Below are 14052 nucleotides of genomic sequence, written 5' to 3'. Positions count from 1 at the left end.
CTAGGTGGTGCCTAATGTTAAAACACCAAGCGCATTCTAGTAGCCACCCAGGAGGAAGTGTTATGTGCGAAGCTTCCAAAACACGGAGCTGCTGCATCTCAATGAATTCAGGGAGTCGTACGCAAGCTGTTCATTCAAGGTCTGCATGTATGCTGAGCTCAAGAAAGATGCCAGCCCCAGTTATGGCTTGATCATGAATACATCCCCTCCCTTGTAACGAAGCAGGCACAGTGCGGGGATGGAAAAGGATATTGGCTTTGATGGCAGGAGCGATGGGGTGGAGGTCAGGAGACGGTGCGCTAGGATGAAAAGTCCCTTCCTAAACTTGGCTTGGAATTCATTTTTAAAAGCAACGAATATATGAGTTGTTGTTTAGATTTGATTATGTGCCTAAAGACGCTTGAGATGTGCTTCCAGGGGGTAGATTGTTGCTATGGAGATGCGAGAGTCAAGTTTGGGACCCAGTTTGAGACAGAATATAAGAGAGGAGAAATGCAGTGTTCAAGGTAATTGAGTCCATTGGCGTCACTCTGACAGAGGAATAGCTGAATTGGAAAAGGTCCCTGGACAATCATGGCGACTCTCACAGGTCCATTTCACGATGGGGAAATACGGGCTCCTGATTAGAATTGACCACCAGAAGCTGGAGCTCTGCTCGGAAAAGAGAGTTTAACTGTATTTGGACTGTGGTGCTGGCGAAGAAGATTAAACGTGCAGTAGACTGCCCAAACGAGAAACCAGCCCCTCTTAGAGGGCATGAGAACATTCCTCTGAAGCACCCATGGCAAGACCCCACTTACGTTCTTTGGACACACCATCAGGAAAGACCAGTCACCAGGTCGCCAAGAACATCCTGAATGGTGAAACAAGACGAGGGAAGACCTCGGAGAAACCGATTGGTGTAACAGATGCAACAATGAACTCACACATCCCCATGGCCATGAAGATGGCACAGGCCCGGGCTTGCTTCAGCTCTGCTGGACACAAGGTGATGGTAAGCTAGAGCTGACAACCCTAGCCGTTCACCCGCCCTGAAGGAGGCGTGGCTCTGGGGAGCACAAGGTTCAAGAAGGACAGACATGAGCTGCTGAGGCAGAGCAGCCAAGAGCCCCGGGTCAGCAGGGATCTATGGCAGCCTTGGGCTACGGTGGCTTTTATGTGTCTGCAGCGCAAGGAAGGTATTCAGGTCGAGTAGGATTTATGTGCTTGCGCACACCACCAGAGAATTATTTCCATGCAACAGACTTTCTCCTCTCTCTGTCATTCTGTGAAGCAAATAAATAAAGATGTTTTCAGTGCTTACTATCTACCAGGAAATCTATATTTCTAGCCTACGTCAGGTGAACAACTAAAAAATGGGTGAGAGCATCCCCGTCAAATGACAAATAAAAAGGATTTATTTCAAGTGTGGCACGATGGTAGCCTCACAATACAAACATTTGCCATCCGACTAAGGATACGGGGGCTGCACTGTGGACCAGATTGCTTGCGCATTAGAGAGCATGTAAATCAAGGAGCTGCTGAGTTGAAATCATGAGCTCCCGAGAAGTGTGAAGCTATGTGCTGAAGTCACAAAGGATTCTGGGTTATTTCCCCCCTTCGTTTTCTTTCCCTCTTAACACGGAGAAGGAGCATGCTGTGCGTTGGGCTGTTAAAACACAGAACAGCTGAACTTTATTATGTTTCCTTTTAATTACAGCTTTCTTCACTGGGTTACAAGCAGGGCTTCTGTCTCTGGAAGCTGAGACGTGCCTCGCTAACTAACCCCGTAAGCAGTGGTCTCTTTGGAGGCCCAGGGAGTGCCTAGAAGTTTGTTGGTGTAGTCCAGGCTTGGGGACAAGATTTTGCTCACCACACTGTTTTGGTGAATTCTCATTATCAAAGGAGGAGAAGAAATGCAGCTAAAGCAAGACTCTGGTAGATTTGGAAATATGGAAATAAGACAATACTCTCGGGGGGGGGGAAGCATGCTGAAACCGTGCTTCTGCTTCGTTAACGAGAGTTCATTAGTTGCAGCTGCAAATGCTCAGCCTGCGGTCTCGGTACCTGTGGGTGTCTGGATAGGTATCTGAATATACTTGGCCTGAAATGGACCCAATCTTGACTTTGCTTGGATGATTCTTAAGAGCATTCACCAAGGTAAGACCTATAATAAATGTGAGGCCTCGTTTCAGTTCCGTGCTGAAATTATATGCCTTGTGTCTATTCTTAGCATTCAACTATAGTCCAAGGCTAAGCTGTTTAAGCTACTGATTATTCCTTTCTCGCCTCTTTGTTAGCTGGGCCAAGGAAGATGCTTAGTTAAGGAGGAAGGGAGGAAAAGATAAAATTTTCAATGGCCAAGGACAGATATGCAAGAACTCTTGAATGTGAGAATAAAACATCTGAATATGTTAAAAAACAAAACAATAGATAGTTAGAGAAGGGGAAGAATGTTGTCAACAGAATGGAAATAAAAATGACTCTGCTGGATTAGCAAGGCTTCTCAGTAGGGCTATTTGGTGGAAGGGGGACCAGATCTATGCTGAAAGAAACCAGCATTTGGGTCAAAGATTGATTTCTGAGAGAGAGTTGGGGTTTTAAGACGCCACTGGTTGGATGTGGAAATGGGAAGGAAAATCCTGTTGAGCTTGGGCATCAAGCCAGGAAATTGAAAGTGTCAGAGGAATTCAGTGAGAATTTGCCAGCTCGACAGTAAAATCTCTGTGGCGGAAGCACCCAGAACAGAGGGACCAGCCTGTAGACCTTCACTAAGAGAAATGCTCAATGAATTTCCTCCACCGTGTTCTATAGGACGGGCGCACTTAGAAAAACAGCCACGGAGAAGTGTGAAAGCAGATGCCATGCTCTTGGTAATAGCTTCTGGATTTATATTTGGAGCAGCTTAAAAAGACTCCTTCCCAAGAGAGCCCCATGTCTTCTTGATGTTCTCATTCTGTCAAAGGCACTGTGCTTGTTACGGCTGAGAACGTAGTGGAAGGCCACCTTGACTCTGGGTAGGCTTCGGGAGGCATCAGTTGTGCTAACAAATGAACTGCCTGTGGGCTCTCCATCAGTCAGCATCATTTATTCCACTCCACCTGGGTGGAGAGAAACAGAAGCATGGGCCGGGGTGGAGAGGGCTGGGGGAAGGAGCGAGAAGATGTGAGCCTTGGCCTTAGCAGTTAAGATTAGAGACAAGAGAGACATATGAAAACGTGTATTAGCACCAATGACGCTGTCACGAAGATGAGCAAGTAAGGGCCCATGCAGCACTGGAAGGCATGCTTGCTTGCACACGTTCCTGTAGATCCATGCAGGCATGCTGAAAAACTGCAACATCAACATAGGTGCCGGGGGTCAGGAGACTGGTAGACTGTCACAGGAATGAGAGCTTGTAGGGTTTTTGAAAGTGGAATACCAGTGAGGCTATTCTGGGTGGACGTGGTGGATGAGATGGGTTGCATGCGTGGTTACCAGGGAAAGAAAGAGGCCGTAGAGGTGCTTATGAAATGGAGTGTTCCAGGAGACAGAAACAAAGCAGTGGCTGATGAGAGAGAACAGCTTCTCCCACAGCTCACAGCCCAGCAGTCCTCGATGCCTTCTGGGAGGGCACCGCACTCTTGTTTGGGGGATTTAAAAGACATCAATATTGCACATGTCCCCTGGAGGCCAGCACCAGGGACACAAGTTTAAATGGAAATGATCTTCCATGACTCAAACTGGAAGCGGCGGTGAAGGAATGGCCACAGTCAACCAGACCACGAATGTGTGAAGCTGTTGTCTCCTCAAGAAAGAAGAAGCTGGAGCAGGTAAAACCTTAACCAACTGGAAGTTCCTGAGAAGATAACGAACTGGAGACATCGCTCACAGATCCAAAGAGCTTCACGTTCATAAATGTTACATGAAGATGAAGAAGGACTTGGGAGCTCAGAATCAGGCTGACCTTGTACACGAATGGTATGCTGAATGCCAATTAAATAAAATAAAGACGTTCTACTGCCACTCCAGGAACTCAACTGTGTGGTCAACAAGCCCTTTCATTTGGGAATTCAGGGAACCCTTTCCTTTACCAAGCAGGGTTTTGAACCAGTTTCTCCTGGTTCAGCTCCCTCGCTGAGAATTTATATATCCCTCTGTGCAGGAGGGCAGGGGCGAGAAGCCCTGGTTCACAGTGGCATACATTGAGTTGCTAACTGCAAGGTTGGATGTTCAAAACCACCAGAGTCTCCATGAGTTGGAATTGACTCGATGGCAGGGGTTTAGTTTTTTTTTTTTTCTTGCCCCTCACATACATACCCTGGAGTCAGAGTGAACAGTGTAATACGATTCCCAGGTGATTCTTATGTACATATAGGAACCACCTGGGGACTAATGAGAACCACCTGGGAAATCCTTTTGAACTATAGATTCAGATTCAGTCTATCTGGGATGGGAAGGCAAATTCTCAGCAGGGGAGTTGAGCCAGAATGAACCGGGTTTGAAGGCCCTGCTACTGAGGCTGGGTTGAAGGTCAGGGGGCACTCTGTGAGCCTCCTGAAAGCAGATGTGAGGTCCTGCTTGTGTTCTCCAGACTCTGCAGGGGGGGGGGTCTGGGGGGGGGGAGCTGGGCAGGAGGAGAGGCAGGTTCCTGCCCCTCCCCGCCAGGCAGTGAGTGACACGTGGAAGGAAAGGAGTCCTGCAGACTCGCTCTCTCCTGGATGGCCTGCCTCCCGTGGAGACCCGTGGAAGTCAGCTTCGGCTCAGTCCTGTGTCACCTCCGGGCGGGCTGGCACCCAGGCTCCTCACCTCTCCTCTTAGCAACAGTCTCCACACTCGTCTCCTCCCTACCGCCTCTCCCTGCGGGTTTGTGGAGGGCAGCCTGCTGTCTTGCACCTTCCTTTTCCAGCTGGCTTGCTTGCTCAACGGGAATCTGCAGGTTGACTCCCGAGCCCTACCCTGTACACTGACATCTGCTTTCTCTATCGGCTCGCCTGGGAAGCTCACGGGCACTCTCACTAGGTTCCGTTTCCTGCCCTTCCTTGGCCCGCAGCCAGGGGAGTCTCACCGGAGGCTTTCTGGGACAGGGGAACTGCATGATCATCGTGCACTACAGAGGGAGGGAGGGGCTGAGATGCGTTCTCCTGGATTTTCAACTGGAAAAGGCCTACCAAAACAAGCCAGCCCACAAAAGGATAAAAATAAGACAACCAAACAAAAGAACCCCCCCTCCTGAAACCAAACCCTCCCAACCCCATCAAACCTCCAACAAAAGAGTCACTGCAGTCTCTGAGAGAGGCATGTATGGATCTGTGGGCTGAGGTTCAGCCTGTCACAGGAGGTTATCAAAGATGGAATTTAATTTGCTTAAAAAAGAAAAACACACAAAAAAAAACCCACACGCAAAACAAAACAACAACAAAAAAATGAACCCAACCCCTAAAAGGCAGATTGGATAGCTGTATTTTAGCAAATGTGTTTGCACTCAGGGTACCTTCTGTTGAGCAGTTCTGCCCACAAGCTGTCTGTAGAATATAGAACATCTCTCGAGCATGCTTGCCACCTTGAAGCAGGGCAGTCGGGAGCAGAAAACAAAAGAAAAGAAAAGAAAAAAGGAACAGAATGCAGAAAAAAGGTGAAGAAAAAGAGAAACGAAAGACAGCAAGTCTAGTACCATCAATACATTTAGAAATGAGATTAGCCAAGTGTGACAATAGGATTTAAATGACACACAGAAAGACATTAAGATTGCAGTAAATAACAACGTACTATGGAAAATCCAGCCAGAGAGCACTTTCTGTTCAGCTTAGCTACAGAGTCAGAACGAAAGCACAGGTTGATTATTCATTTTACTGGCTCTTTTGCATTCCAGCCCATCCATCTTTTAGTCTTAGTGCTCATGGTTAGTTTTCTAGCTAGTTGCTCCCAACAGCCGATTATGACATTGCTCAATACTGCTCCGGAGGGCTCGAACTTACCCACGATGTCAAACCACAGAGGGGTGTTAGCTGGCTGTACAGATACCACCCCGACAATCTCAGTTACTCTATCGCTTTCCATGACGGTGAAGTTATAGAAAGGCTCGTCGAAGGTCAACGGAGTGGGTGAAGGGGGTGGCTTCTTAATCCACTCAATGTGCAGGCGGGCAGTGGAGGATTTCTGTGGGCGCCCATTGTCCACCGCCTTTATCTGCTCACACACAGAGAGAAGACAGAAGAACATCTTTATGGCGCTGAGTCCTGGTCCCTGGTGACGCGTGGCTCAGTCAGTGCGTTAGGTGACAGGACAAGGTCCCCTCCTCATCAAGGTACCACCACAGAGGGGGAGAAAAGAGTGGAGGTTTGGGGGGAATCCAGCCCATGCATGAGGAAGAAGCACCTTAGCCAAGGAGGGTTCCCGCATCGGGTTCAACCGAAGGAGATCCGAACTTCAGCCAGCTTTACAGATAGGGAAGACGGAGACAAGAAGCCGTGCGATTTTCAGTGTTTTAGGCACGTGAGTAGTAGTTGTATGAGCAGGAATGGCTACTACGATTCTTTATGCCACGAAGCCCGAGTTTCCTTCTGGCGGTGATGGTGGGAAAGGGGACAAATGTACTGTGAATCACTACTTAAGTAACATGTGGAAGGTGTGGAAAGGTGTGTGCACGCGTTTTACAGCGTGGGTTTTATAGCTCCTTCCTCGGCTTCATTACGGAAGAGCACTCCACTGGTACCCAGTCCCAGAGGGTGATGGGGGGCAGGCAGCAGCCCAGCTCTAGTGACTCAACTGTGCCAACTTTCACGGAGAGTAAGCGAACTCTCTCAGTGGAATCATGGGCTTGTGGAGGCAGCAGGGGGGCGGAGAGAGGTGGCAGGCTGGTTCCAATGCCTCTTATCTGTGGTCCTCAGGGGGCTGATAAAAGAATAAGGAGAGTGGAGGGGCATCTGCCCAGGACCTCAGAAATGTTCACTATGGTTCACCCAGCCCTCAAGGTTCCCAAACGGCACCATTGTTGGCAATAATGTGTAGTCCAACAGAACTCCTTGTGATAGAAGCAGAACAGGTTTAGTACAATTATTTTCCTTATTTCCTCTGCTCACTCTTCTGGCAATGTTACTTGGCAGGGAGAGTAACCCAAAGTCAGGTCACAACGGTGGGAAGGGGAACCCAAGGAATCATCCCATTCCTTAAAATAATAGACTTGACCGTGCATAACAGAGACCTCTGCGGGCAAAACGGAGGACAGCGCGTGACACCAACTGTTGAGAGTTCTTGGGGCTCCATGAGGATGGCCACGCATCTCGCTGTCATAGGTGCGACTGTACGACCAGAGTGGTGGGTGAGAAGTGGTGGAACCAGGCTAGTCCCTTCTACAAGGAAGTGAGCGGCTCTATTTGAGAGGGTGCTCGTGCATGTTTGCATTGTGAATTTGCCAACAGGAAAAATTTTACCCCCCGCTGATTTGAGTCTTGTCTTTCATCTTTTAGGGAATCACACCTAGCTTGTGATCTGTGTCACACAATTTATTCAGCTACATTCATGTTCTATCTCCCCGTCAACCGTGACAGAAGCTATTTTCTTCGCGGACCTGTGGAGCAATCTGCTGACTGGTGGGTTGGGCATGTCACATGGCTGGTCCTTTGCCTTCAATTTACACACATGCTCAGGACTTTGAATCTGCCTGAGGGTCACCGGAGGGGCGTCTGAGTGTGTGATGGAGCACCTGGGGACTGGCAAGGGAGAAGGCGTGCTGACAGCACACCCCCAAAGCAGACAACGTCACTACTGATGCGATCTCATCACGGTAGTCAGAGATCTCACCTTATCGCGGTAGTCAGAGATCTCACCTCATCGCGGTAGTCAGAGATCTCACCTCATCAAGGTAGTCAGAGATCTCACCTCATCACGGTAGTCAGAGATCTCACCTCATCGCGGTAGTCAGAGATCTCACCTCATCGCGGTAGTCAGAGATCTCACCTCATCGCGGTAGTCAGAGACCTCACCTCATCAAGGTAGTCAGAGATCTCACCTGTCCTCGCCCCCCAGGAGTCTATGCACTTTGTGGGCGTGCTTTCTTATTCCATCATTTGATTCCCTAGAGAAACATTCATTGGAAAGAAAGCACCCCCAGGATTGTTTCTGAGACTCCAAAGCCCTTACCGTCAGGATGTCATAACTCCCCGCGGAAAATTGCTTCCTGGAGGAAACCATGCCGGTTTTGGGGTCAATAAAGAACTTCCCATCGTCATTCCCATCCACGATGCTGTAGGAGATTTCCGCATTGGGACCCTCATCTCTGTCAAATGCAAACGCCCTGTAAATGGGTTCTCCCCTCTTCTTCCGGTCCCGTTCCGGCAGCTTGATCTGATAGACCTTCTCTGGGAACTGAGGCTTGTTGTCATTTTCATCAAGAACCTGAACCACCACCCAAATTGTCGACTGTTTGGGGGAAGAGCCGCCATCTGTCACAGTCACCTGGGTTTGGAAAGAGAAAGCATTATGTAATTAGGATGGCTTCTTGGCCTGTTGGCTACGATCAAGTGTAGCATTATGTAATGGGAGAGGGGGGCAGGGAAACAACTCTTCTTGCCACTTCTCCCCCTCCCCATCCCCTTCTCATGAAAGGTCTATTCTGTGCACTGGTGCTCCGCTCCTATCGTTTTTATCAAATGCGTAACGTTTCATAGCTCATTGCCCTCAGCGGCGACACCCCCAAGCCTAGGGATGAAAATCACAGCTGAAAGAAGAGGCGCGAAGTAGGCTTGACTGTGGTGTGGAGTGGAGAGGCAGGATATATAGGTCTGACTGTACACAATACATCAGAAACCCCCACAGAACCATGACGGGAAGTTAACTTATGGGCACTCCTTCCAATCCTTAGAGAACTCCATGCAAACTCTTCCAATACTCCTTTTCTTTCCCTCCTTCTTGAACAACTTGTGATATTTTGCATTGTCACTGAACAAAAAGAAAGCTGTAATGTATGCTTCACAATTTAGATAGCTGGTTGTAAGTACATTTGACAGCTAAAATATGTTCTTAACCATCACAAAACATTGTGGGTTTTTTTTAATCCCCCTGCCAGGAAACTGGGAGGGGGCTGGATACTCCTTCTTATGTCTCTGATGCTAATGTTATGTGTGCCCATGAATATGGAGAGAGAGGAGAGAAAAGAAGAGCATGCGTACAAAGAATTTGCCTGGCACATAGAAAGAGTCTTTGAAAGTGGGTGTGAATCCTTTCCTAGGGGGTCATAGCGAGGACAAGCAGAACGATAAGAGCGTACACGATGGGAACAACGACATGATGATTTAGAATGAATTTTGCCACCCACAATCTTATTTATGTCCTCCAACAGCCTCATCAATAAGTAGACCAAGTTTATTTCCGTTTCACATGTGTGAAAACAGAGGCTCAGCAGCTACCTAGTAAATGCTAGAGCCAGATATTGAATTTTGGGTAATTCTTAATTTCCTGTTTATGCACAGTCCTTGGAAGAAATTTAGTCTTTAAATCATTGCCTTGGAGAAGGCAGGGTTATCACTCTGAAATACATATGTGGAAGCTGGAAGGAAGAGAAAGGTGTACTATGTATCAATAAGAGAACTACAGCCCTCCACCAGGATGAGAGAAGAACCTTACTTGCAAATCAAGACCAGGGGCGGGAGCACCTGCAATTCAGAGGAGGCATGATCTATCTGTTGGTGGGAATGGTGGGTAAATGGGAGGGGCTGCCTCACATCTGGAAGGGATGCTAAACAATACTTGTAGGAAAACTAAGAGGAGAGTAAACCAGTTCTGTGTTCTTGGGTAGACTGTTTGGATATGTTTCCACCCGCCCTCGGTGAACCACGCCATGGACTATGCACTATGATGACCTGAGACACTGGCCTTATAGGGAATCTTGTTGACTAATGGTTACCATGGTGAAGGAGGAAGAGTTTTTGCTTAGAGGGTATTGAGTTTATGTTAATGGTGGTGGAATATTTTGGAAAAGGATATCAATAACGGTTGCACAACAAGAAAGGCATGATCAATGGCACTGAATTGTGCATGTAGAAGTTGTTGAATTGGATAATGTTTTGTTGTGTGTATGTTGTCCCACAATTTTAAAAAGGTACACAAATAACAACGAGTGCAGGGAAGGAAAAATGTTCTACACTTGATTGTGGCAATGATTACGCAATTCTTCTCGATATGATCGAACTATTTAATTGTATGGCATGTGAAAGAAGGGCCAATAAAAATCTTGAGAGAGAGAGAGAGAGATACAGTGCTGGGTTATAGTACATAGCCACACAGTTGTTCTCCTAATAAAACAACTTGACAAGAATTATTTGGGGAAAATGCTTGGGGGAGTGGGCACAAATTAAAGACTGAGGTGCGTCTCCAAACTTCTGGTCAGCAGCCGAGCACATTCATCAGTTGCTTGTACCACCCAGGGCCACCTTCTCAGCACATCACGCTCTTTTCCACGTCCCAGGTTTGGCACACAAGTCCTCGCTCTCTGGGGATGAGTACTCTCCTTATCCTTTCTCTCTACTCATACTGCTCATCCCGAAGGTTCCACCGAGCTATCACTTCCTCAGGAATGTCTTTTCTGACCCCACAAAACAAATGCCACCTCCCAAACACCCCCCTTCCCAAATTAGTCACCCGTAAATCACCCAAGACAAGGAGCAATGGTGATCCCCTGACTGCTAACCACAAGGTTGGTGGTTCAAGTCTACCAGGTACTCTGTGGGAAACGTGTGAGATGCCTTGATTCTGTAAAGGTTGGAAACCCCTCTAGAGAGACACTGGTGGCATGGTGATTATGTGCTGGGCTGCTAGACACAGGGTCAGTAGTTCAAAACTACCAGGTGCTCCACAGGAAAAAGATGAAGCTTTCTACTCCTGTAAAAAAGAGTCTCAGAAAATCACCAGGCGCCGTTGTCTTTTGTCTTATAGGGTTGCTATGAGTCAGATGGACTCAATGGCAGTGAGAATGAGAGAGATGAGAAGCCGTGGGATTTGGTTTGGGTTTTGCTTAAAGCACCCTATAAAGCGCCCTGGCGGCACGATGGTAAGCTAAGGTTGTCATTTCAGACCCACCCAAGGTTCTGTGGGAGAAAGGATGGCTCTTGGCAAACGGCTCCTGTGAAGATCACAGTCACAAAAATCTTTGGGGACATTCTACTCGGTCACACAGGCAAGCTAAGGGTTGAAAACGCTTCCGTGGCACGACAACAGATGAGGTTGAATGAAATGAAAAAAAAAAAGAATCATTTATTCCAAACTCTTTCTTGTGATCATAAATGAGAAGAACAGTCAGGCATGGAGGCATAGAGAGACTGAGGACAAACATATAATCTCTCAGGTCCCTTTTGCTGTGATTCTGTGAGTGGGAGTGACCTAGAGGGAGACACGGTTCTAATCCTGTTTTGGGGAATCGTGGGGGACAGTGGTTGTGCAATAGTAGATTTCTGTCCTTCTGTGTGTGAGATTGATTCTTGTTCAGTGTACCTCAAGTGGAGTCAGGAGACCCTTGAATGCTGTTATGTTGCTGACTGGATTCCAGAGGAGCTTCAAGACTAAAATGGACAATGAACAAAGGCCTGGTCATCTATTTCCGTAAATATATGAATGAAAAGCCCATGGATCACAAAAGGTCTGCGTAAGGCTACTATGTGTTAGAGGGCAGCTCATTGGTAGTTAACCACTCAGGGTTCAAAATCGACTGACTCCACCAAGAACAACTCCAGCCCCACTCTGTCTCAGGATGGTCAGCCTCATCTGAGTGAGTTTATTGTGCCAACCTGGCTGGAACACATGTGGGGTTAATTGAAGGGCGGAGGGATATATGGCTCAGTGAGCCTCGCCTTTCTGGTTCTCGGGTCTCTTGCTTTGTGATGGTCGCACCAGGGTGAAGCTGTCTTAGCCAGTTCCCTGCTTCAGCTGGCAAGGCTCACTTCCTGCAAGACATCTCTGAGGAGAAGCTACCTGGACCTACCCCGATGCATCCCTGGGTGCTGGAGCAGCCGTGCGGAGACCCCTGCAAGCACTGAGATGTTTACACGTTCACTGACTTGGCTTTCCTTCTTCAGTCAGCATCATTGCGTCTATCTTGTGAGATGGAGGAGGACTTTGTGGATTGGTATTGGACATATGGGTTAATGGGTTAATGTTGGACTTATGGGCTTGGGCAGCACTGGGTTGGGATGTTTTCTTGATGTGCACTTAACCTTTATATACAACTCTCTCTTCTACATGAGTTTCTGTGGATTTGTTTCTCTAAAGTACCCAGGCTAGTACATCATACAAACAGTGATGGCATTTGTGGGCATTTATTCACATTGCTTTGATCTACTCATAGATTTGGCTTCTGTAGCAGACTGTGTTTCTCAAAGGCAGGAATATGATCTTTCTCATGTTTTTCCCGAAACCTAATGTATACTCAAGAGCCCTGGTGGTGGTGAAGTGGTTATGAGATTGGTCGCTAACTGCAAGGTTGGCAGTTTGAAACTACCAGCCTCATTGGGAGAAAGACAGAGCTTTTTCTCCCTTAAAGAGCTCCAGTCTCAGAAACCCACAGAGACGGTTCTTCCCTGTCCTTTAGGGTTGCTGGGAGTTGGAATCGATTTGATGGCAGTGAATGAATGCACCTTGAATGGAAGTGTGATGAATTGAACTTCCTAGCTCACCTCGGTGGCTTAGTTTCCCTTATGATTTCTCTAGACCGACTGATCTTCTCTGTCATGTTTTATGTCTGGCATATTCCATCAGATTTGCAGAGCTCATATTTCATGCTGCTAGGCCTCACCCCACCCACCGACAAGGGGGATTAGTCCAGATGCAAGGAGTGGCAGAACTAGAGAACAAAGCACAATGGAAAAATCCCCATCATTTTTCATTAATAGTGCGAGGAATTAGTCATTGTTTAGAAACTGCCCATGCATTTGTTTGCTCACGTTGCACAATCTGACAAGAGAATAGCAAGCCATCCTAACCTAGATTTTCTGCTCTTATCACCGATCAATAACTAATGCTCTGGCAATTAATCAAAGGCCTGGAGGAATAGCAAGCACCTGAGAAAATGACCCACAAATATTTCAACACCATAAAAGGAAAACTACAAGTAAAGCCCATTTTATTGTTATAGGATACCCTGTGGCTTGTGGAAGGAGCCTTGGCAGCGTGATGGATTATGTGTTGGGCTGCTAACTGTGAGGCTGGCAGTTTGAAACCACCAGCCGCTCCAAGGACGAAAGATGAGGTTGTTCCGTCCTATGAAGAGTTACAGTGTAGGAAACCCGCAGTTCCACCCTGTGCCATAGTGTCCCGATGAGCTGGAATCGACTCAATGGCAGTGAGTGTTGATGTGTGGAGGCCAGGCAGGGTCAGAGGCAACCAATGTGGACTAAATAGATGATGATATAATTATGAAAGAGGAACCTGTTCTTAAATCTACTCCTGGCAGATGCAAGAGCTTTATGGGACCAGAAATGGAGGGACATGGAGAATTCTGAGGCGACGGCAGCTGGTGGAAGGCTGCATGTCCCATGGGTTGAAATCATCTAATGCATTGCATTTTGTGGTTCCTGGCCCTCTAGTCAATGATAGGAACACCAGCGTTAGAGAGCGGAGCTCGTGTCTCATTCATGTCCATGTCCCCAGCGAACACAAGCATGTCTGGGGCATACTCATTATTTCTAAGCTGAAGTGTTGTATGTGGACGGTCTCCTCAATTCATCTGAAATTTCCAGGCCAGAATAGTTAATACCCTTCCTCGGTACCTTACACATTCCCCTCCCCGGCCTGATTTTGGTCCCTGTGCTTTGTCATGGTCTGTGCTTTGTCTTGGTCTGCCATCCTGTATGTTTTACTTCTGTGTTTGTTTATTGTCTGCATCTACTAGAATATGATGTCTGTAAGGGCATGCGTTTTCATCTTTGGTTTTCACATCTGTCCCTAGAACCTAATATACTGCCTGGAACACAGTGAGCATTCAATTTAAAAACATACTGAATTAATGAAGGAAATATTAAATAGCCAGCGCATTCTAGGTACAAAACTCTTTGTATGACACATGGGGTAATAGGCAAACAAACACCAATTTTTACCAAATCCACC

The 14052-nt window shown here is 47.3% G+C and overlaps 1 protein-coding gene across 1 annotated transcript in view; it reads right to left on the bottom strand.

Moving 5' to 3' along the window:
• FAT3 (FAT atypical cadherin 3) overlaps positions 1-14052 on the bottom strand; it is a 745323-nt gene that overhangs the window by 146110 nt on the left and 585161 nt on the right. Inside the window, exons 5-6 of the mRNA XM_075546447.1 lie at positions 8101-8415; positions 5937-6147 (exon numbers count right to left, since the gene is read on the bottom strand). Coding sequence (XP_075402562.1) covers positions 5937-6147; positions 8101-8415 — 526 coding nt within the window. The remainder of the gene's footprint in view (positions 1-5936; positions 6148-8100; positions 8416-14052) is intronic.

This window comes from Tenrec ecaudatus, chromosome 4 (genome assembly GCF_050624435.1).
Source record: "Tenrec ecaudatus isolate mTenEca1 chromosome 4, mTenEca1.hap1, whole genome shotgun sequence".
NCBI classification, from domain to species: domain Eukaryota; kingdom Metazoa; phylum Chordata; class Mammalia; order Afrosoricida; family Tenrecidae; genus Tenrec; species Tenrec ecaudatus.
Note: the sequence above shows the minus strand (reverse complement) of the source record. Positions and strands in the feature narration are given on the sequence as shown.